The sequence below is a fragment of the Haemaphysalis longicornis genome, unplaced genomic scaffold, assembly GCF_048455015.1.
Source record: "Haemaphysalis longicornis isolate Haplotype H1 unplaced genomic scaffold, Haemaphysalis longicornis Haplotype H1 scaffold_1, whole genome shotgun sequence".
In the NCBI taxonomy this organism is placed as follows: Eukaryota; Metazoa; Arthropoda; class Arachnida; order Ixodida; family Ixodidae; genus Haemaphysalis; species Haemaphysalis longicornis.
Window position 1 is genome coordinate 427358470 of NW_027526203.1, and position 25440 is coordinate 427383909.

The 25440-nt window shown below is 47.4% G+C and overlaps 2 protein-coding genes across 2 annotated transcripts in view; one reads left to right on the forward strand and one right to left on the reverse strand.

Annotated features, from left to right (window-relative positions):
* LOC144155693 (uncharacterized) overlaps window positions 1-25440 on the reverse strand; it is a 654708-nt gene that overhangs the window by 232603 nt on the left and 396665 nt on the right. The window lies entirely within an intron of this gene.
* Window positions 1-25440, forward strand: part of LOC144155692 (neural cell adhesion molecule 1-like) — a 578531-nt gene that overhangs the window by 206643 nt on the left and 346448 nt on the right. The window contains exon 7 of the mRNA XM_077687293.1: window positions 18262-18594. Within this exon, the coding sequence (XP_077543419.1) occupies window positions 18262-18594 (333 nt within the window). The remainder of the gene's footprint in view (window positions 1-18261; window positions 18595-25440) is intronic.

Here is a 25440-nt window from a genome sequence, read left to right on the forward strand (position 1 = left end):
TTGTGTGCGCGATTGGAGAATTGCGCAAATAAAATACGTCATCGGTAAGTGGCTCGGAAAACGCCACTGCTTCATCTGCTTTCCATAATATCTCAATTATGTGTTCGAAGATTGAAATAAAATTGATACCAGTGTTATCAAGACATAGCAGTCTTTTTAACGAACCAAACTTGTATTTTGTCTTCATGGCCCTTGGAAGATTGAAATTACTGCTTGTAATTGTATCCCCCCCCCCCACACACACACACTGCCAGGGGATCCAAGGGGGAACAAGCTAGGTCGGCCCAAGCTATGCTGTTTCGCCAGCCTTGCACCCCTACTGCAAGCTGCGCCAATTTGTCTGCCTTTTCGAATCCAAAAAAGCCTATTACCTTTGAAATGGTATAGTAAGAGATGCGCGTACGCATGCGCCTCCTGTGCTCAACAAGCTCGAAAGCCGACTTCACTGTTATAATACCCTATCTGCGGTGGTGCACCATTTACAGGTGCCGCAGTTCTTTTTCCTTGTATTTTTTTGCTAACGCCACCGAAAATAGCTCAAGCTTAAAGAGCTCCACTGGTAATAAATTATGCCAATTCATATTGCTTTAAACATCGTGACGTACAAAACACCCACCGCTCGTAGAAAATGTTCAGTCCACCCTTGTAAACAAGTACAAAATGCCTCCAAAGTTGGAGGTCTCTTCACCTTTTTTTCTTAGTTGACGGTATTTTCTTACACCCTTTTTCTTACACCATTTTTCTTTACGCCCTCTTTGTTAGTTTAGAACACCCTAATTTGTAGCTTTACGCCCTTCTGGGAAAAAGGGTGTTGAAGTAACGAACACCCTTTTTGAAAGGTGTTGAGGTGGCGGGGAACACTTGTTTGGTATTTAATACAATTCTATAAGTTATGGAACACAAAAACTACGTCGTAATTAAAAACTTTTTGCAAATCCACGTGTTGATTTGTGTATTCTCATAGTAAAATCCATACTTCCAAAATAAGTGCTAAAATATCTGTTTTTTGTGACAAGCCCACCGACTCGATTGGGGGGCTTTCCTCTGTTGGATATAAAAGCAAGAACAGCAAATGTATTACTAATGGCGAATTCCATTGGGCGAACAGGAGCAAGTGGAGCGAGCAGCCAGAGCAGCACATGGGAGTAACGGGGACGTGTGCTTTCGTTCCGCGAATGAAACATTCGCACTGCTCCGGGAACAGTGAAAAGAGGGGGAGGGCGAGATGTCAAGAGTCATGTGACCAAACTTTTCCCGCGCTCGCTTCCCGGAGCATTTCGCGCGCTCGCGATGTCCGCACGCAGTTATTCCTCGCCAGGTTTGCCGGTTTTGTGTCTGCCTTCCGCATGGCGACGAATGAAGAAGCCGAGCGGATGTTCATGTTCATGATAAAGGGGTCACCATCGTGTCTCCCAAAAATTAGCTGCGAACGATAACAGCGTCCACCGTCTTTTCCATCGCCTTTTCCACCGGCGGGGTGAACAGGTGCTCGAACATAAACTCATGCAATGTCAAATCGTCGTCGTCGTCGCTGCTGCTGCTGCTGTCCGATGATGAGCTTGCGCTTGAATCTGTGGTGCTTTCATCTTCTAAAAGTAGCAGCAATTCCTTGTCCAGACGTACGCGCTTAGCTGCTGCCGTACGCACTGAGCGACTACCGCGGCTGCTGGATTCCGCCATTTTTCCTCCGCCACCCGGAGATAAAACCAGACGTGACGCAAAAGAGGTCATGTGACTTCCGCGGCGTTCCCTGTTACTCCGCCGCTGGCGACGGAGCACCGGGAACTGCTCTCGGCTGCTCTCGGCGCCAAAAAAGTGCTCCTCATCGACCAATGAAACACAACGCCCCTGCTCCTGCCCGACCACTGGAAGACGCCAGAACTCGCGAGAGCACTTTGGGTGGAGTTAGAAGTGCTCCTGTTCGCCCAATGGAAAGCGCTATAAGTAAGTATGGTCTCCCTGTACCGCTTGCATCCCGTTGGTTTCCGCGCCTGTTGTCGATATGTTCCAACTGTAACTTGTGCGTATTGACTGTTTGTGTTGAATGCTGCGCGCTCCGCCGATTCACATTGCCACTGCGCATGCCGGATGCTCAACACCCTTTTTTTAGGGTGTTGAGCATCCTCAACACCCTTTAAAGATAATTAAGCTCAACACCCTTTTTTCATCCGCACACCCTTTTTTTGCCAAAACACCTTTTAAGGGTGTGAGCCATGGGACAAGACATTTACACCCTTTTCGGCCAAAAAGGGAGTAAAAACGTTTAGTGTGATTATTCCACACCTTCAATCTGATGTAGGATTCCCTGCGGCCTCCCTACACATTTTATGCGCCTACGAAAGTTATAATTAATTTTGCGCCACGCCTGGTGTCCTCTCAGATATAGAATAGACTCGAAACGTTAATAGATCTTTGCCATCTGCAGAATCTCAATGCCATTGAGGCATGTCCTGGCATGCACCGTCGACCGCATTTTCCTTCGCCACTTGGGGCACTACGCTGGGTCTTCGTTTCCTCGAAGACAGAACAGTAAGCAGGATTTTTTCTGCTTAACGATGTCGAAAGGTTCGCTTTCACAGCGATAGCTGTATACGACGAGGGTTAGAATGGCCCGCTAACCACTCAGACACGAGGAGATTCGAATAACCGCCGAGAAGACGGGCTTTATATGCTGTATCAGTAGAGTGAATGCGCGGCGTGCACAGATCAAATAAAAATTTGGGGCCACGCGATGCAGGTTCGTTCGAGGTGCGCCACTAATTGGGACAAACTGGATTTCGCTTCTTCTCCTCAACTTGTGCTGCATCAGAAGGCTTTCTTTCTGCGTCTATGGCCCGAGCCACGCTCGAGGCCTCCGCCGCACTCTAGCACTGTGTAGGCGCAGCACCACGCGTCCTCTTCCTCTTCCGCTGTACAATCGTTCGTTCTCTCCCGCTCAGCTCTCGTGCTGTGCTATCATTCGTTCACCCGTGTTCGTTCGCTCTTGAGGAAGCTTCCGAATATTGTCCAGGCTTCAAAGTACGCGCGCACATTTCTTGTAGTCGACCTTCTTACTGCTTGAACACTAAAAATAATTTCCCCTCTGCTAGGAACCGAACCGAATCACAGTTCAGCTGCGCTAACTGCTAGGCGACGTGATTATCGCAACGAGGAGTTTAAATGTCCAACTAGCGAGGACAATGCCTGAAATCATTTTGATAAATAATTCTCGAAAGGTTCGTCTGCAAATTTGGGACTTCCGTTGTCATCTTAAAACGGCAGCCTCCCGCAACACCAGCGGTGCAGTGCACGGGTGGACCACTTCCTCGTGTGTAGGCAAACCAGCGTGATAATACTAAAGTGAAAGAGTTAAGGGCCCGATTATGCCAAAAACCGATGTTGTTGTAGTTATTGTCCGGTACAGGTACTGACCGCCGCTGTGAGCATGGGGTTGCCAGCACTCTAGGGCAATCCCGTGGGTCAGCTTCACCGCAATGAGCTCCAGTGACCAATCACTCCTCCAACAAAGCAAATTCGGCGAATGACAGCAACATGCATACAACTTGAATAAAAAATATGTTATGTGCAGTGGCTCTCCGCAATGCAAAAACGTCACGATTGTACTGCGTGATCCCACAGTACGGACTGAACTTGAACCTAATCCTATGCTGGACATCGTCGTTCACCGAAATGTGATTTTTGGCTGAACGCCCTATTAGTCATTCGAGTGCACTGTGATGAAGCGAAACTACAGTATTGTCTGAGACTATATGTGGACGTGCCTAGTTTAAAATTATGTCTCGTATTGACATTTTATCGGTGGTAGTTTTGAAACTGTGCTATAAATGGTTTAACTAACCATTTATAGCACAGTTTCAAAACTACCACCGATAAAATGCACTGACCGATGCAGGACAGACATAAAATTCTTTGTGCCTTTCTTTGAGCAGAGAAGCCACAATAACAGTAAATAAAATATGTATTAATCACTTCCTCTACCTTACCGGAGATGAACTAAAAAATTCGTAAAAGCACTATGGCTACGTCCGCGCACGCCGTTAGCGGCGACGGCAAATGCCCTAATGGAAACTTCCTACACATAACTGGAACTGCTGGCGGCAGCGGCGGTGGTTGTTCATAGAAAGCAAACGCGTAGCTACTCTCTGGCTACGTATAGCACGCGGATGCCAATCGGAAATGGTTATTACTAGTCGAAGCGCCATTCCGCGAACATTTCCGTCTTCAGAAGCAGTCATATCAATACAAATGCGTTGGTTTTATTTCTTTATGCAATATAGATTTTCTCTCTGCCAGAGGCAATTCTAAATCATTAATGATGCGGAAGTTCATTGTTTTTTCTTGAAAAGTTACACCCAGAGAACTGCATACACAACATTCAGGCGTCAAAAAATTTAACGTTTGCCTGTAATATTCGTTATTGAATGTAGGGTGTAACGCGCCGACGCAACGCAGGCGATGAGGCGCGCCGTAGTGCAGGGCTCCGGATTAATTTTCACCACCCGGAGATCTTTAACGTGCGCCGAAATCTCGTACACACTGGCGTTTTGGCTTTTCGCCTCCATCAGAAAAGCGGCCGGCGTGGCCGAGAATCGAACCCGCGACCTCGTGCTCCACACCGCAACGCCTTAGCCACTGAGCCACCGCGGCGGGTAAATAATATTCGTAATAAATATGTGCATTGCAATGTGTTTTAATGAAACGATCAAATAAACAGCCGAAGTATTTCTGCTGGGGCATGTATTCGTCACAGGAAAAATGCTTGGATTCATCAAGCCAAACCTCTCGCTCTATCTTGCCAGCTATAGCGAAGTATGCGAGCTGAATGCGAGTACAATGCGGACCCCACATGTGTACGTTTTCAGTTATTGTAAGAGGAGGATCACTGCTCAGAACTGCCCCCCAGGTTCTTACAGGCGTTGCCGCTAGTCACAATATATCACAGCTGCAGATATCACACGTGCCCGACGTGTAACGCGGTAGGGGAGTACCAGCGTGACGCTCGCGATTGTGTGAAATGGTCTTGCCAGAGGGAGTCTGTGCTGGATACGTACTCATACTTCACTTGAGTTTTTACCCTACGTAACAGAGTCGCTGTTGTGTGGTTAAGCGTGCTTGCTGAGCCAATCGTCAATCGAAAAATTCCTAATATAGCTCCAAGGACGGCTGATATTAAAAGTGTTCGCCTAGGTGGGGGCCAAGCTTCACAGACGCCGGGGATTCCCCGGATCTCTTGTGACAGTAGTCGTTTATACCCGTTACTAACCTGGGTGGTGAAGCGATCACACCCAGCGCGGTGTGCCGGAACTCCTGTCGAAACTCTTGGCGACAGACGGTGTAAAGCCACGGGAATGCGATATTCATAGCTGCTGGTTTAGAATTATCGTAACTAGGGGGCTTTGAAACCATGCCATCCAGCAGTAAACCAGGCGCTCTAAGAGCTGAGGTGTTAAGAAGCGCGCCTATGTCGGTTCATTTGTAATGATAATTTCTCGTCAGAAATGTTCTCATATCTGCATGCCCGTAAATTATTACCCGTGAAGAAACGTTGAAGGACGGCCCAATATCTCGCGGCCACATGCGTCTTATTGTCAGCACCTTAAGATAAGCGAAGTTCGTATGGGTGCCTCCTTGAAATGTCCGTCCTCACTGCTCGGCGCTCAAAGGCTCGTACAGAAGAGCTGCTACGCGGTGTCACGAAACTACTCTCTGTCGGCCTCCTAGCTTGGAGGGACCATTTAGGCTGCGAGAATTTCAAACAGTTTCAAATTAACTAAGGTCCAGTTAACAAAGTTGCGCAGTAAAGCAGTGCCCTAGTCAGGCGAGCATTGTGTTCAGAAGTTACAACCCACCATTCTCAGTAAAAATCCTGTAACTGTGCAACTTTCTGGGTTGTTTCTTCCAGCTAAAGCAAAGAGAAAAGTATCCATCCATTTTTAACAATGAAAGAGAGGCGCAGTCTAGAGTAGTTACACATTGGTGCTCACGTCTAAAGTGCTCATTGGTGCTCATTGGTACACAGTTATAAAAGTTAATTTTCCACCACTTGGAGCAAACATGCAATTCTGCGAAGTGCGGAGAAATACTTAGAAGCACAAAGCAGCTCTACGCAGTCGCGATGCCGCGAAGTACCATATGAAGGATGAAACCATGTCTCGCTGCCACAGGCCTCGGAACAAAAACATCGCATCAGTGCTGCAACACAACGCGACCAGCGGGAACGTGAACATTGTCGAACGTACTTGAACACGTCATAATCGTGACGTCGAAAGCAAGCACAGACAACACAAGGAGGGGAGTGGACGTGACCCGCCCCGATGCCGGGAACCGAAGTAACCACCCGTGCTGTCGAGCAAAGAAATTGCAAGCAGCGCAATAAGTCGTCTCTTCTTTGCTTCTCGGGGGAAGCCTGTGTGCACTCCCGGTGTTCCTGGATGCGCGTGGCGGCGGGAGCTTGCTCACGATGGAGATCCTCCCGCCGGCGGCTCGATGCGGCCACGATAAGGAATACAACATTCAAGAAACGCAATGGAAAATGTATTTAAGAAGGCGCAGTGTGCTTCACGGGCAGTCTGGTGAACGCTCTTCTTGGACGGTGGAAGTAAAGTCGCGCTTTTAAAGGGACCCTGCAACACTTTTTTCAACTTTTTTTTGAAATCTTAAATGCCTGCAGAACGCAGTCACCCAACACACCCAGTACTTAGATTTGGGGGTCGCAAAGTACCTCAGCCAAAAATTACTGCTCTATATCCACCTTGGAAACTTGGAAACTCACTCAAGACATTTTGCTCTCTTTCCTGGTCTTGACGTTCTTGAATGGCTCGAATTACGTCATTAAGGCCATGTAGCGGCTGTTGGCCGGTTTTTCTTCAGTTGCAGCTATGAACACTTTTCAATAGCTACTTTAAAAATAAAGCCACAAAAACAAAGCAGAAATTGAAGGCGTATCTGGTGCGACGAGCAAATCACGCAGTGCCGCTCCGTGCTGGCGATAACTTTAGCTTTCGCAGTGGTTCCAGGCGATATAAGAAAAGAGTGAAAGCGCTTATCGAACCTGTTGCAGGGTCCCTTTAAGGAGCACGCAAGTTAGCCTGCCTCAGGATGAAGAAACCGGATTATCCAGCGAATCACCGAGATTTTCGCGCACTCTCTGCTAACACTGCTTTCGTTGGATCCTCCCATCGGAGCATGCACAAACTTTGAGGCAGCCGTCAACACCTATTATCTGATCACTGTCAGACTTTTATGTTGTGATTCGTTAATTTGCGTAATTTTAACCTAACCAAACGTGTACGCTAGTTGTTTGTGGTTGCCCACTTTTAATTTGCCGAATCGTGTTATACAATAAGACCGTTTTGTGGCTAATTCGGGGCTCCTCCTGCGGATACACCCTAACCTCATGACACCACTAAAATTTCATGGCGGAATACTAATGTCTAAGGCATTGTGCTATACGCGCAGGAAAGCACGGGCTTGATTCCCACAAGAAGTGATTGTTTTCTAATCGGGGTTAAGAATCAGACCCGTGTTTGTAGCATTTAAAACCACGTTAAAGAACCCATGTAGTCTAGTCCATAACCAGCTACTGCGGCATGCACCGCGTAACTACGGCGCGTTTTGAGCCCCACTTTGATATTGTTGGAATTCAAGTGCTATTGGAGTGCTAGAACAGTTCAGCGTTGAAAATCATCCGCTGAGGAGGGAAAGGTCTAAAACGTCTATGTACTCCTGCTTTGTTTTTGGGCCACATGCATAGAGGTTACAATTGACGTTTATCTTTCCCTCTACGGCAATTCGCTTCCCAACCAGGACCGACGCTCATCAAACAAACAAAATGGCCTACATCGCAACGCGGCGTGTACTACGTGCCTGTTTCTGGGATTTCTTTTCGTGGGTGGGAGCCGACACGTGGGACAGTAATCGCCAAGACGAGGACACGTGAGCTGGTGGTCGGTTTGTTTTGCTTTGCGCCGAGCGTGGCGGCTGGCCTGCAGTCTCATCTGGCACCGCAAGCACTCGCACTACACGCGGCGGCCGACCACCGTTCAGGCGGGAACAAATCGAGCGTCCCGACGACCACGCCCGCAGTCTCTCTCGTTGCACGTGCTGCAGAAACGAGCCGACGATAAGCAAGGACTGAGCGAGGCCTGGACAGGCCCGGAAATGAACAGGCGTCACCATGCACTTGCGTCCCATGGGGCCGCCAGAAACAGCCGACGGCAGAAAACGTTGCGCTCTGTTATTATAGCGCTAATGAACAACAATCAACCTACACAAACCTGGACAAAGAGCCCGGTGAAGGTAAAAAATTAACCTCCAAGTTACTTTCCACTTTGTTTCGCACGGAACAGGTCTGCTCTGTCTCTCATTATTTTTTGTCGTTATCTCACTCCTCTCTCTGACACTTTGGTTTGTACAGGCCGAACCCTTCAACGCGCCGTAAACTGGAAGAACACAACGAAAAAAAAAAAGCCATAAGCAATTTCAATTTTGTGAAAGAAACTTAGTGTTGGAAAGCTCATTGTGGCTACCGCCCAACAGCTGCAGGACCTAAGCATGGGCGTTCAGTATGCATAAGCGTAGTGGCTAAAATGCTTCGACGGTATTGTTCGAAAAAAGATGAATGATCGCCAGCGTTTCCCTCGTAGCTGATGGGTTCTTTCTGCTGGATGTGTGGGATTAGACACCTTCACACCTTCACCTTTACAACACAATTAGCGCTCTGACGTGTTATTGGCATAAAGTGCGCGTAGCAATGCTCAGCCTACTCCCATTTTTGTGTGCGCGCGCTTGTGCGCGTGAGTGCGTAGCCACTTTACGCCTAACTCGAAAAATAAATACCTGCACTGAGTTTACAACCGAGGTTCCACGGGTTTGAAGCGGGAGGCATAACCTTTCAGGGCTATAGTCACCTTTTTAATGCAGGGATCTGCCACGATCCCTTGACTGATAAGAATGAACTTCCGGAGTTTTGTACAAATGCTTTATACCGTTAGTTCAGGATGGGGAATAATAATTCTTCACGGGACGCATAATTTGGCTCAACAGGAATAAGGAGACCAAAACGACGCTAGACAGGTTTCATGCGCCAACTGGTGCGAAAAAAGATGTTAAAGTGTGCTTGTAGCCATTTAGGGAGGAGGGCTATTGCTCCTTACAAAAAACTAGAGAAAAATTAAGTTATCTCTCTCGTGGGCGCTCTCTGCGCCGCACCGAAACATGACACATTTTGCCCAGTTTGAGATTGATCATAGGAGTGAATAATGGAATGTACGCTGCCTTAATTGATGGGTTAGTTACACCTGACCTCTGCCCCTTACCTGGGAAAGATCAGGCGTAATTTATACGCCGATGTGCTGATACATTGCACACAGTGTTTGAAGGATCCATTTTTAAGGTGACAAAACCACGTCTCTTGTAGACCCATACGGCTTCTCGACATCTTGATTCGCAATTGAGCCACACGTGTACGTGTGCGGTCTCGTTCCTCTGTTCTAAAATTTCTGTAGAACTTCCCTTACCGGATTTACGTCACTTTCGGTTCAACCAACATGGTCGCAATGTCCTCGTAATGACGAATTCTTTGATAGCTCACTTGAATTGGGTGAGACCGTGGTCTTCGTTTCCTGAATTTAGGGAGGGGAGGACAACGGGCTGCGGAATCGTTTCACCCAACTTGCGTGGGAATGTCCATTTACCCATTTCAAGAATTTCGGAAGGAGCACCTCGGGCAGACCTGTACCAATTACCACTTCGGCTGCATGCATAATAGGGAATTTTCGATACCCAACTTTCACAGGCATGACCCATCACTTCGTGAGCCGCTTCTCACACGCTGAAGCGATTGCACACCGAAGAACAAGAAAGTGCGCACGGGTCCACATGGAATGGTTCGCCCTAAAACGTCTAATACCTGTGCTACACGGCCGTTTCAAAGGCCTTCGGTGGGCCTTTGAACGAATTGTCTATCGAGTGTCCCATTGTAAATATATAGGGCGCACTTCAAGGTGAGCGTTCAACTGTCAATCGAAAGTTGCCGTGTAGCACAGGTGTAAGGGAGGCACCGCGGACTCCTTTAAATTGCGCCAATGTACACCATCTCAGATCATTAACTAGCGAAGTTGTAATGTGCTGCCGGTGTTTCTTCGCTCCCTCCGATGCGCCGTTTCCACTTACCGATGTCGGCAGATTCGAGAGTGCAGCTACGTCATCTATAAACCCAGCCAATCTTTCTCCCTTTACTTCTGACTCCTCTACAACCTGTTTTTTTTTTTTTTTTTTTTTTTTTTTTTGAGCATGCGCATGGGGTTGCGCTGGAGGAGTTGTCTGTGCACACGGGAGCACCGGATTTTCCTTTCGCCTGGAAATATAAAGCTTTGCTTTAAAAATGACACCGGGGGTAGCTGCACATCTCAAATTGCAGTTTAACGGCGCCGAAGCCACAGTCGGTCTCTAGCGGAGCTATGCATCTCTTACGCGCACCTCGAGGCCGAACAGAAACATTCAGCTGGCGGTCAAAACCTGCGGTTACTGGCACCCCGCCATGCATTTAAAAAACTGTAGTTTACCTTTTTGAGAGTTGAATAAAGTTTATCAGAATAGCAACGTTTATTTTCAGTAATAGTATGGGCATTTTAAGGATGCAAGAGAACTTTTTTTTTTTGCATATACAGATGTCATATGGTAACTGCGCGTGGAGTACTTCATTTCATGAATAGGGAATATTCACAGTCTTGCAGTGCGATTTGTACTTCCAAACCTGTCGAGAAGGCTTAGTGTAACTGACCTGTTAAAAAAAGCCAATCTTCACGCGCTATCAAAGCTTGAAACAACACGCTGTTTAACATTTCGCCATTTGTTTTATATGATGCACCTTAAAATACCGAGCAATGTCTACCTTGCGGAACCATTCAGACATTCGTCCATAAATTAGTCGTAATAAAATATTACGACAAAGTTTTACGCCGTGTCAACGCTTGTAATATTATTCCCCGTAGGGCATTCATTTCTTGAATAATTTGCGGTCCAACGCGTTGAATTATGCTTCAGTTTAACCATATTTACAGAACACTGGTGGACTTGAGAGCTTGTACGTGCGTGTAATTTGTGACTGAGTGCTGTTACAGCACCGAGACGTGGTACGCTTGCTATGCTCATAGCGCTGGAGAGCAACTTAAGTAATGTGTTCAGTAAACCGTTCGTCGTAATTCCCCCTTCTAATTGGACTCGTGAAAGGTCGCCAGAGTTTGTAATTGAATTAATAGCTGATAGACAAATACAAATAAAACTAGTGGGCTGATCATTCATTTTGTTTTTCTTGCGAATACCAGCCGAACATTGTGTCCCTATTTGAAAAAATCTATACCACCCCTTTTTTGTGCGCAAACTTTTATCCTTTGCCCTTATCCTAGCTCTCATTTTTATACTTGCAGTGTTTTGGTCTTACTTGCTCTCGAATCGTTCTCCTCGTCCCGATCGCCAATTTCCAGCGGCCTTGTTTCGTACGGACCCTTGTGAGCGTGGCAAAAAGACGGAGTAGGCTTCTCCTTCCTCCCTCGCCATTGTCAATAACTCCGTTATAAATGATCCCGTAGCGACATACGACCCAAAGGTCGTTTTTTCAACCTTGCTTGAAAACGATAACTACCCATATGATCTCAGCCGGTATCGCTTCTCCTAATGTCCCACGACCCCTGTCATCACGCAGTGAGAGCCATATAGTTTCCTCCTCCGCCTTCCCCCATGCTCTTTTAGTAGCGTAGAAAAAAAAACGCAAGCGCCCCGTGCTTTCCATGCATACGTAAACTCTTTCGCTGCTTTGTTGACAGCAACGTACTCTCTTCTTTAACTACGACCCACACAACGAGCAGGAAAAAAACTGTTAACAACCACCCAACGCTTGTGAGGCTCGCTAACTTCTTTCAGTGTCTGACTGCGCGGTTCGTTTTCTCTTTCCGGCTTTACAATTCCAGCGCCTCATTTAAAAAGAGACCGTGCCCCGATCGCTACGCACGTGCATTCTAGCGGGCCGTTCCGTGAGCGTGTTAGGGTTAAATATCTTAAACTTTCAGCAGCGTTAAACAAAGTGAATGGGGAAAATAACGCGCGTTTTAAATATTCCAGCAGGAGGGTAAAAATGCCTGTGTCGCTGCAAATTCTGTTTTTATGCAGGGCTTGTAAGTGTCCCGGAAGTTCCCGCCGAGTCATTACGAATTCGCAGGCTGGACACATTTTCTCTGAAACAGAGTATAAAGAAGGCACGTTTTGAACTAGCAAAGCGCTATTCGGTTCGTAATTAGAGTTTCCGAGCCGGGGCTTGGAAAACTTTGGCGCAGCAGCAGTTAGCCCGTTAGCATTCGTGTCAGCAAGGTGGTCGCGCAGCCACGAAGCCGGATTTCCGTTTTGGACAAAGCTTCCCGAGGCCGCTGGCATTTATGCGCCTACTTGGTGAGGGCGCGCCAGTGTAGCTCCGCCCAGGAATTAGTGGCCTGGACTGAATTAATTCGGACATGCTCACGGAAGCTTGTTTTCAGATACCATTATTTCGTTTGTTATTTGTAACGCTAACTGCAATGTTTCTAAGAAGAGAAACAAACTTAAACTCCTATCTTTTCTATTTTGGTGCCCAGATCACTTTTTAACGTGGTGTTCTTTTAATTAATAATAACGATAATAGTAAAGTCTTTGTGTCTAAAAATTTGTCGGGGCACTACGTCCGCTTACATGCTTTGAAGGCGAAAGCCTGGCGATACCTGTTACCAACTTCTTCGCTGCAACATCGCATTTGCATCGCTTCCGTCTCTTTCGTTTCTTTGTTTTAAGGCACGAATTACTTCATCTGCCTTTTTTTCTTCTCCACACTTGCACGCGTCTCTTTCATGGCTTTCGTTTCTTCCTCATACGGCCCGACTTGCATCAGCAAGCAGATAGGCACATGCCACAGCTTCCCTAGAATCAAGGTTCTGGACAGCTGGTGTGCACCTCTTTTACTCACGTGTAATCGCGTTCGGGTGTCATGCAACATGCATTATTCTACTTTCAAATTCATAGTTTTGGGAATTTTAGAAGCGGACATGCGTTGTCCCTCAAAGCTCTAGATTCCTGGCCACCCCGAAATTGTGTATGCGCCACGAAGAAAGGATCAAAACGACAACCTTTGTTCTGCGCTGGCAACATGTCCCGGTGGTTAGAGCACTGGGCTGCTACTGTGAAGACACGGATTTAAATCCCGTCGGATCACGCGTGTGTTTTTTTAATTTATTTACTCTTTCCTGCGGAGGCCATTTTCTTGACCGGACAATAACAACATCAACGGCGCTTTTTTCGCAGAATGAGGCACTTAAGGCTTTCGCCTTAAAAATGTTCAGCCCTTACACCCTGTGGGGATGATTGACCAGCGAAGCTGAATAGAGGCGCCAACGGTGTTTATGTTAAGGTCTGTCATACCGGCATAATAATGTGTTTCTGAACAGTATTACGCAATTATGTGTCACGTTATGTGTCCCTTGATGCCGAACAATGAAGACACGGACACGTTTGGTTTGGGTTTATCCCAATGTTTATTTCAATGCCGCCCATGCGGCTTCGCGGAACCACCATCAATGGACGTGTTGCAGGGTCGGCCCCAGTCACGGGCACGTTACCAGTAAAAAGCCACAGCGTTAGTTACAGTTACCGAAGCAAAAAAATTAGCTTTGTTACAGTTGCAGCGTTTCCCAAAGTAACTTGTTACAGTTGCAGTTACTGCGAAAAAGTAACATCGTCACTGTACAAAGCCAAGTTATAGATCCCAAACGAAATGATAGAGCTTGTTTCATAGAAACATACGAAGGCATGAGGGTAGTCAAACTTGACCTTAAACAAAGGGAACATAAAAAGGTGCACACTCAAGGGCAACACCAACTTTTGTTATGTTCACCTCATTTTGTTGCTTAAACTTTTTTGCTGATGCACCCTTGGTGCCATTATGGGTTCGCCATAATTGGTGTGCCCCTTGGTGTATTTTTTTTCTAGTGTAGGCCAGCTTCCTCCTCCGCAGAGTCTAATTACCAGTTTCTTTTTTTATTGTTTCCGCTCGACTCAACAGTAAGGTAAAGCTTTAAGAATTCACCTTACAAACTCACCTCCGACCTCGGTCTTCTGCAGAGAAGATGATCCCCTTGGCGACCTCCTCTCTTAAACTGTGAGGAGAGCCATCTTGTGTAAATGTAAAAGGTGATGGCGAGGATATGGGAAATGAGAAAGTCCGAAAAGGTGGAAAACGTGAACTTTACTTTGGCCTTCAATTAGTCTCGTTGTTGGATGATTTTTTTCATAAAAAGGAAGTAACTGCAACTGTAAATCCTGTAAGAGTTGCTGTGTAAAAAGTGACACTGTGTTACATTTACAAGTTCCTCTAACTTAAAAGTAACTAGTTGCAGTTACAAGTTACTGAAAAAGTAACTAGTTACCGGTAACGTGTAACGCATTACTAGTAACTAGTTATTGCCCAAGACTGGTCGGTTCGACGTTGACACTTGTGTTCGGCGCCGCGGGCCGATCTTTCGCGCCGCTGGCGGCCCGGCAGCGGTGGATGGACTCCCGGCTCTGTCCGCAGCGTCGTACGTCGTACGCGACGTTCCCTCTCCACTTACTCCCTCACCCTTGCTCGTGCGCACTCCTCGCAGGCTGCGCTGCGTCACAGCCACGCTGTGAAAGAACCAGGCTTCCATTTCCTCTTGCTTCCTCACACTTGGCGTCTGTGCATTTCACGCCGACGCTGCAGGAGTGTACGTGATCACCAACACGTGTTACTCCGAAGTTACACAGATATTCCCTCTCCTCTAGCTCCTCACTCCACGCCAACTCAGCTTTTTTCCCCGCTCATGTGCGCACAGGTTCCTGCGAGGGCCCTCCTGTGCATGGACGGACGTTTCGCCTAAGCATGTACAGCCTTCCTGTAAGACATTACAGGCCGTCCACTCGGGCAAAGCGCGCAAATGCACTATCACGCTCTGGCACAGCGATCGCTTACGATCCGGCTCCTAAAACTTTCTCTCTTTTTAGTTCTTGCGGGTAGGCAGCACTCACCGACACCTAGTTTTTCTCATCCTGTCAGAAGGACATGAACGCTTATGCGTGCCATATTTTTAACTTGAGGCGTCCCTATGCTGCTTGCCCAGCATTTCGGTGTGACGCCGGTGAAATCTAAAGAAACCTTACCTTAACTCTAGCCGCTGATTGGCTGACAGGCCGCTTGAGCTGAGGAGCACTCACCCGGGCTTCCAAGGGGAAAGCGAACGCCCCCGTGCGTGCCGTTTGCGCACGGTCACCATCATACGGTAGGTCTCGCCAAACATGGTTCTGATCCTGGCCCTGGTTTCGGGGCAACAAGAATTTAAGCAGCGCAGGAGAGTACCACCAACTGCTCCCTATGCTGATTGCCAAGCTTTACCAAACATGTGGGGGGATGTGACGTCACTGACAGGTGGTGGGAGACTACGTCTATCATAACAATGCGACATCCTGGTACCGGTTAGGCGAATGTTATATGCCACGGGCTACGTAAACGGAGGAAAAAGAGCCGCAGCGTCGACGCTCAGACGAGAGAGAAAGATAGAGATGGGCATAGGCCGATATAGTTGGGGACTGCCGCGTTTTTGATAGTCGAAAGTAACCACAGTGGAATAAAATGGCGTGCCTTTCTTTGATTAGCAACAAGTCTGGTTAAAGTTACGTCAAGTGTTGCAAAGGGCGAACGTTCCCCATGGGTGAAACAACTGCCTCGTGATTTCCCTTGGAGTTTTCATTACACCTGCGCTATTCGCTAAACGTGATAGTCTCGGCTACTCGGTCTGTGGCGGGCACTAAACTTTCTGCGCGGCCAAACACGACACGGCAGTTCGCATTTCTCCAGCCGCAGGGGCATCAGCGGCTGCAGTTTTGTCGTCGTCACGTCTTTCGTTTTAAATCGGCGATTGGTAATCATCAATAGAAATAAATGAGGTGAACACCGTATAAGATGCATGGACCTCACCTATATTTACAAAAGTTTGGGACGCACGGGAAATGACAAAAGATTTTACAATTTACTGCGAACTTAGAACTCATCAAAAAGGCGTCGGTCCCAACGCGATTATAGAGCACTTTTGGTGGCCAAAAATTGGTCAATTTGTTTAGAGGTCATCCTCATCATCAGCAGCAGCAGCATCAGTAGCAGCAGCAGCCCACTAGGTCCACTGCAGGACAAAGGCCTCTCCCCATGACCTCCAACCACTGTTTTCCTGCGCTGTTCAAGTCCATTCCTTGCCCACGAATTTCCTTATTTCGTCCCTCCATAAAGTTATAGAGGTAGGAATATAAAAATACAGGCGTTTTCCGTAACCATTTTTCTTCCCGAGAGCGTACTTAGCACGTATCTGAAATGAGAAGAGAACAAAAACATTCGCGATGTAGCCATTCTTGATTCGAAGCATGTTGAATTTGGTGTTCTCGCAGTATTGTCTTTGCACTACAACGTTGCACAACGTGTTAAAAATGTTGCCTGCTCTAAGACGCGAGAACACCGGAAACTAGTGGTACGTCAAACGGCTGTCGTACGTGTACAGACGGGCTCATCTCACCGAAGCTGGGTGCCATTGAAAGGCACTACGGCATTCAAATATATTGTTTCCTATATGTTTATTTGGTGCAGCTCATACGGCCCTATTCTTAGTTTCACATTTCGCCTCCTGTCTCTTTGATGAGCGATAATGATTCCATAGTTGGGAGATTACTTCTATCTCCAGCATGGCATATAGTGGGTAACATGCCTTTGCTTCAGCAATGATTGAAAAAAAAAATATAGGCGCAGAAAAATTAAGTTCGCGACTGCGTACACTGGCACAAGACCGTGTATCCGATACTTTTATCTTTTAGGTCATTTTAACAGAGCGAAATGACAAGCTCCATTAATGGTAACGTGTACTCTTAATCACTGAAAAGAAAGAGTAACTAATAGCGTGAATCGTTATACTCTAAAATATCCCCCCAAGACGTCTTCACCACAACGCTCCAGAATGACCAATCGAAGTTCCCGAGTGTGCAAATTCGTAGAATCACGAAGACCAGCATTAAATTTGACCGAAAAAGGGCACCTGCGCAGATACATTGCGTAATGCAAAACGTCATGCACGCGCCTTGCGCGTTGTCCCTGCGCATATCTATTTTTAAAGTCGAATAGTATGCGCCTCGTCCTTTGCCGAATTTTTGACTCGATCACTTAGATTGGTTATTCTGAAGCGCTTTGGACAAGACGACCTACGGGAACTTCTTACAGTGTACTTGTTAAAATGTAGCCACTAACTGCGTTCGGGGTTGCGCACACTCGAAAGCAAATGTACCGAGTTACTTCCTCGTTATTTAGGAAGCACCGAAAAGCCAGATTATGTTGTAGAAGGTTTTATTTCTTCTTTACAGTAAAGTACTATTACGCAGTAGCTGCATTTGAAAGATGTCGTCGGTGATGTTTCTCCGCATTCTTTAAAATATGTCTCCGGCGTAGCTGAGCCGCCCCCATATACGGAAGACAGAATGAGCGGCGGTGTTCAGTTTCAAGAACAGTTCGGGGAGCTTGGAGAATTGAGAAAGCAAAATCACGACTCCCCAGTTCAAGATCGGTATGTTAAACCTTGAAAGTAGTCCTTGCAAGAGCCGGGTATGCAGCAGCGCTGTCGGTGTCACGTAACCTGGATTGTCTTTGCGCTGAATGACAGTCGGCTTTTCCTTTCGCCTGTCATGTATTGTAAAGAATAAGAAAAAAATCTGTGGTTCATTTCTCTGTCAAAGGAATCGGTAAAACACGAAAGTGAAATGTGCAGCGACATCTGCGGCAGAGCATGATTTGCGGGTCGGCGGCTGTGTTGTGGGTGTGCTTGGTGAGCGACGTCCTGCTGCGGGTCACTTCGGCAAAGGTGTACTGGCGTCATTTCCGTGACGGCTATGACGTCAGTGAAATATTTGGGTGTCGCGGCATAAAGTACTTTCGTGTCAAAAAAAAAAACCCGAAAACGAACAACCTTAAGTATAACGTACTCTTTAGTACTAAAGGTTGCTTCCCCGCAAGAAGACCCTGTGTGCAGGGGTGCACCCTTTACAGGCCGCTTATTTCGTTGTACAAGAAGTGACGGATATGACGTCATTTAAATATTTGTGTATCCGGGAATAAAACACTTGCGGGTTAATAACCTTTCTATATTGCATTAAGCAGTAACCCTGCTGCTGGGTCGGTTCTTTTTTCACCCGCAGACGCGCCCACGTGCGTGGAAGGCGCGCCCATCGTGTACTCGGCGTCGCGCCACGAGCCCGTGCGTGTCACGTGCCGCGTGGCCGCTTCGCCCAGGGCGGCGCGTTTCCGCTGGAGCTTCACGAGCAGCACGCGGCGCACCGAGCTCAGCGACTTCGTGGTTCTCGAGGCGGACCCCGAGGGGGGCCCCGAGCACGACGGCGATTCTCCCACCGTCGTCTCGGTGCTCGAGTACACGCCCCAGTTCCAGAGCGACTTCGGCACGCTCCTCTGCTCGGCCAGCAACTCCATGGGCGACCAGCGGGAGCCCTGCACCTTCCACGTCGTGCAGGCCGGTGAGTCGCCGCACGCACCTTCTCTCGCTCGCACCGTTTGGGGCTCCCAAGAAGTAAAGCTGTACTATCGATTCAAACTGGGCGCGCCCTCCAGGCTTAACTTGCCTTCTTGTTTAGAACCAAGCTGCCCTCGTTCCTGGCACACTCCAAACTAGCGAGACTTCAATGGGCGGTATGCGAGGGCATTTTGACTGAGAAAATCAGTGAACTTCGACTTGGCCAGGGTTTTAACCTCTTGCGTCACATTAACGCACTATATCCAACGCGGTCAAGTAATTTAGGGCCAAGTGGTTAGGGCGACTGAAAGGGCTAAAATAGCCTCATAGGCATGTTTTCCGGAGCCTTGGGAGAATGAAAGTATGCACCAGATATGAAGTTACAAGGAACAGGGGGCACATCAGTGGGGAAGTGCGGTGAAACTATTCGACTTGCAGGTTAATTAGTCTCCTTGGGAAGGGGGAGGGGGATACAACTGTTAGGGGCGGGGGGCGTTACACGAAACGCGTTAAATGTTCACTGACTGTCACAACGTTGGCATATAATGTCACAGTGACTTAATTATGCGATTGGCGGCCACCGACCGAACCCACCACAAAGAACCAGGACAGCGTGTTTTTGTGGCGCCTCCCGTCCTGTTTGGCTGTAGCACTCCCGTGCTAACATGAAGTTTACAGACTGTTAAGTCGGCTTTCTCCCCTTACGTCACTGTTGACTGTACATAGCGTAAAATTTGAATGTTTATTATTATTTATTATTTATTTTGTGAAAGCAACGTCTTGCAAGCAGGGAATAGAGTTTAGCCAGTTACCAATGGCTAGTTCTTTCAAATAAAGCTTATTTTCCTTGACGCCCCAAGCAGATCAGGTGAGGAGATGCAACAGGAATCGCGTGGAACACAAAGTTGGGCGTATTCAGTATCGAGCTACCTTTCACGCACACCAAAAAAGAATGCTACGTGCATCTCTATACCAATAACAATATAAAAATGAGAGAATGGCCTGATAATCTTTCAAGAACCTCTGTCGTACACCCAGCCTGCCTAAATTTAGCTTCACTTCTATGCACAAATGCGTTGCTAAAAAGACATTTTAACAGGGGCAATCTAAGCAGTGCTTTACCAAACTATGAAAGCCATATGTATCCGTATGTATCCCTATGATTTGTAAAATGTAACTAAAAGGCACTTTTAGCGTGTGGGTCGACGATGCGCTATGCAGCAGCTTTGCCGCCTGCTTGGCCCTGCACAGTTATTTTTATTGCGTGAGCAACAGGTGGGGTCCCTCGGCAAAATTTTCCGGCACTCTGATTTTTAATAGCGAAGCTGTTGAGCAAATCGTTCGTGTATGGTGTCCGAAGTTAAATATACAAAAAAAAATGCCGAGTGGTAATGCACGCGTGCCTCGAGCGCACGTTCATCAAGCTAAGCATACCCGATTACAGAGACTGGCCAACATTGACCACAAAAAAAAAAAAAAATCTGCAGCGTTCACAGTATCGTGGCAACACTTGCTCGGAACGAGAAAGGCACGTCATAGCGTACGCCCGCGCTCGTTCGTCCTCGGGTCGTCGAACGCATGCGCTCTGTACTGTAAAGAGCCGCAACTTGAATGCCGAAGCTGCTGTAGGGGATCACTGGCTCCACATGGCCCGGCCGCGGATAGTTCGCACGGCTTAGGAAGAGGCCGCGCTTCGAGAGGCTCGGCGTGCAAAGCATCCGCTAGAGACGATAAGTCGCCCTTGCAGAGTGGCGTACGAAAACGTCGACCAAAAGGACGAGTTCACTCCGGCCTGGCTCAACATACGGTCATTGAAATTCCATGCCGCCGACGCCAACCATCACACCAGAACGATACTAAAACTCAAGTTTGCGTCCGTCAATGCTCACCTACAACAGCTTCGCCATTCAAGTCTTGCGCGTGAGTCCAAGCTTCCCTGAATTCTTTTTCGTATCGCTCCGTCAACAGAGTGAGCGGTAGAAGAGTGGAAGAGCCCAGGATGACAGATAGGAGAGAGTGCGTGGAGACAGCTGTCTTCGCAAAGATGGCCACGTTGCCATGGAGACGACGTGTCGAAGCGGGGGTCTCCAGATGTCTCTGCAGCGACGGGTCTTTGACCCTGTCACCGCTTGCCCGCGTTGTAGAATCGAGCCTGCAGCCAGTGCGGGTGGCAAACAGAAATGAATGGAAATGACGGCCGATTCTCAGGGGTAATAAAACGAGCGCAAGACAGCCTCTGATATTGCTAAAGCGAGCAAACGTGACCATTTAGATTGTTTGAGCTCAAAGCTCGGTTGGCACGGTGTACGAGGTACGGCGAGAAACGTCACGTTGCGGGCGTTGCGGACTCTGAAGCCGCTGCAAGGCCTGCTTTCGGGTCGACGTCAAGTTCGCAATGGAGAGAGGGTGGACAGCCTCACGCCTTCCTAAATATTCACCACTGGGCCTTCGAATGATTTATAAACGGGCTAATACAAACGACGCGTTTCTCGTAGCACCAAGGTACAACGGGCTGAAAAAAAAAAGACGAAATGTCGATTTTAAACTGTGTAAACGTAACACATCCGACAAACTAATTATCAGGAATTCATTCTGTTTTTACTATTTACCCTCTAATATTGTGGAGATGTAAAATGATTGATAGTCACAGCGAGATATACGCCAGGGAACGCAAAGTCGACGTTTCGTGTCACCGAGAGTGTCATATTTTGCTTGCGCAGCCTCGCCCTTTCCGGGCGACCACCAGCAACATTTCGTTTCACCCGCCGCGGTGGCTCAGTGGCTAAGGCGTTGCGCTGCTGAGCACGAGGTCGTGGGTTCGATTCCCGGCCGCGGCGATCGCTTTTTTGATGGAGGCGAAAAGCAAAAATGCCCGTGTGTACGAGATTTCGGCGCACGTTAAAGATCCCCAGGTGGTCAAAATTAATCCGGAGCCCTCCACTACGGCGCGCCTCATCGCCTGCGTTGCGTCGGCGCGTTAAACCCAACAATCAATCAATCAACATTTCGTTTCAATACTGATGCGTATTTCTTCCCTCCTGTTGTGACAACAAATAGGGCGTTGATAGGGCTCTGATTGATATTAGGGGGTAAAGTCTGAGCGTGATAAGGGCATTGATGGTGCGTGAAAGAGAAAGGCCCCTAGTGACGTTGACCTTGTATTGTCAACAACGGATGGTCGAACGGTTTCATCGTGAACCGCTAACCGTTAACCATTATATATCTTTTTTTCGATTCAGTTACGGTTCGGGATTAGCGCGGTAAAATATGAAGGTTTGGGTTTAGTTGCAAACAACATATTCGTTAGATTCATGTTTTCGGTTCGGGTTCCATTCCGATTCGACGCCATAGTTTCAATCTCAATCCTCTCAGTAGAATCTCGCACCACGCTGAGCCTGAAACCACCGGAGTTTAGCAGGCGCACCCGAGCGTCACACTGTGGATAAGAGGGAGGCATATTTAAATTTCATTGTTAGGTTGGGATTAAGTTGTATCCTAAGAATAAAACATTCTTACGGCAACTATAAAAAACCCTCACTTACGCAATCCGATTGTTTCGTCACATCGAATAATTTGTTCGCAGTCGCTTGCTTCAAAGTGTAAGTGAAGATTTTGTTTAAAGTACGCTGTATCAAACGACTCGCCACTACTCACCATGGTGTATTATTAAATATCCATTGTATTCGAACTTTGCGAGTTTATCATGCCGAAGCTACACCAGGGCTACCAGGCGTGCCGTAGTTGAGGCCACCGGTTCAATTTTGACCACCTGGGGATATTTAACGGGCGCCGAAATCCTTCTGTTCTCCATCAAAAAAGCAGCAACATTTGGGCTCAGCACCACAACGCCCTAGCCACTGAGCTACGGCCGCGGGTAGATAGCAATCGCCAATTAGGGCCTGCGTTTGCATACGTCTGCCATCCGCTTAACACCCCCCATGGCGTCTTTCGCTGCAATTTACAATCCAACCAGAGGATCATGCGATTACCCACTGAAAGGAATAAATTAGCGATAGAAGCAGGATCCGGATAGCTTTAATTTGTGGACAACAGCACGTCCAATTTGGAAGGAGAGTAGCAGCAGAATTGAGTCGGCGTATTGCTTCCCCGAGAACAAAGCAGCTCTAAGGAAATGCAACAGCAAAAAGGTAGACGGGAAGAGCTCTGGAAAGACAAAACAACGCCCATTCTGTCTGCCTCCGTGCATGTTTCGTCTACTCTAGCTTCGCCCTTTCCTCAAAGAGGAGTCATTGTGCCTGCAAGGTAAGGAGGCAAGTATAGAGGCTTCTTCGTGAAGAGAAACACTGCGCTCCGTTAGGAGCAGGAGGAGGGATAAACTTTATTTTTATATTATTTCTGGAGTCATGGCAATGGGGAGTCTTCTCAGTCCACAAGTCCCTGGGCGGTCGCTGCCAGGCGGGCCCTTCAAACCAGCCGAAGTTCATTGCCGGGGTACGAACTGGCTAGCATATATTCCCACTGCTCATGGTTTGGGGAGGGGATGGGTGGGAGGAAAGGTGTGTCGCATAAGATTTTTTTAAAGCAAAACTCGTATTGGGTGACTTGCGCCGTCGGTGGTAGCGTGCTCCGAAGCGCCTTGCGGCAGAGCGAACTCATTCACGTGCTCTGATTATTACTATTATTGTTATTATTGTTATTATTATTATTATTATTATTATTATTATTATTATTATTATTATTATTATTATTATTATTATTATTATTATTATTATTATTATTATTATTATTATTATTATTATTACGATGATGATGATTTTTTCTCTGTGGTATTTCATTCAGCCACATTTTTTCCTGGTTTTATATGTGTCAGCCGCTGATGTATTTCAATGCGGCATTTTTTCTTTTTTTTTCTCAGTGCGCCAGCACCAAGGCTTCGGCTGTTCCTGGGCACTATAATAAAGGCTGATTGATTGATTGATTGATTGATTGATTGATTGATTGATTGATTGATTGATTGATTGATTGATTGATTGATTGATTGATTGATTGATTGATTGATTGATTGATTGATTGATTGATTGATTGATTGATTGATTGATTGATTGATTGATTGATTGATTGATGATGCCCTTGGAGTGTCTGGAACGTAACCACACGAGGAGAGTGGCCAGGGATAACGTTGACTGTGTCCCTGTTGCAGCTTATAGACTAAATTATAGATTGAAATCCTTCTGGGATTCCCTTCTCGGGCGCCGATTTCGCTAACCAAACGCAGCCGGCGCAGGAGTGCGCGCACATGTGGCACGCTATATCACTCCACAATGAGAGCCCATCAACGTCGCCGCTCGCATCACGCCAAATCGCAGGTGCGGTCGCTCGCTCTCGACGCGCAGTTAATTCACCCTTTGGCGCGGCATCGGTAGGCCGCGCGTGGTTCGTTCCGCAGAAGTACTGGCAGCCCTTGAAGAACGTAAAGGTTCCAGGTAATCGCAGGAGAGTTATCTACAATAACGTATACCAAACATTTGCGTTCGGGTAAAGCTCAGCGAAATGAAAGGGTTTTGCATTTTCGATGGTTTTGCGTTTTTTTTATTTTAGATGAAGTGTTTCTTTTTTCGTTTTGCAGTCATTGCGTGATTGATTGATTGTAGGGTTTAACGCGCCGACGCAACGCAGGCGATGAGGTGCGCCATAGTGGAGGGCTCCGGATTAATTTTGTACACCTGGGGATCTTTAACGTGCGCAAAATCTCGTGCACGGGTGTTTTTGCTTTTCGCCTCCACCAGAAAAGCGGCCCCCGCGGCCGGGGACCGAACCCGCGTCCTCGTGCTCAGCAGCGCAACGCCTTAGCCACTGAGCCCCCGTGGCGGGTTTGCAGTGATTGCGTTTTGATTTTGGCCGTTTTCGTTATCACTCAGATCAAGCTTCGGGTGCCCAACGGTTTTCGGAGGAAAGGGTTTATCATTTTTTGCAATTTCTATCACATTTATTTCTTTTGGTTAAAAAAATGCTAACTACTTCGACATGTTCTGAGAACTGGAGATTAGAACAGGTTCTTGGGGACACGCTACCTTCCCAATGATGACACGTTTGGTTACGCGGTAGGTACAGCCAACAGGAGGAATGTCTAGAGCAAAAGGGGCGTTTTAGTTTGTTTTTATTTGATGGTTAAAGGCAGCGGAGCAGCGCTTATTTGTGTTTTGTCATCACGTGCATTACAATCATGTGCATTATAACCCTTTCCTTCCTTTTTTCCCCCGCGATAACGCATTTCTCCAGCAGTTACACTTTCCAGGCGTGCGAGCTAAACAAATTCTGAAATGCAGCAAGTACGTACTTTTACAGTGTACGCCTTCGGCGATGCACAGTGCAGCAATCTTGTGGCCTGCTTTTTAATGGAGCAGTCTGAGCAAGAGCTATGACGCCGCTTCACACCGCCTGTGGGCTGCACAAAGTGGGATATTTCTCTTTGCGCAGCCTTTCAGCGTGGCCAGTGGGATTTCTTAACCCGTGTCGTGACCGAGAATAGAGCGTTTATACTGCGAGATTGATGGCACTTGAAAGAGAACGGCACAGGTATAGTATTGGCCGCGCTTTTCCAGCAGCGCTTGGTCGAACTGTTTCGTAGTAAGCCAGTAAAGTTTTTTTTTTATTTCACGCGCAGTGGTGGTTCTGCGTAATATAACATCGGTTCGGGTGGAGGTTCAGTTGCGACAAAAAGAGCGATTCACGTCTGGTTCCTGTTCAGCACCCTAATACGCGTTCTCGCCCTACATTTAAAAATTGTTCCGTCGTCCTTTATAAGTAAATGTTATTGCGCTGCTGAGCACGAGGTCGCGGGTTCGGTTCCCGGCCGCGGCGGCCGCTTTTCTGATGGAGGCGAAAAGCA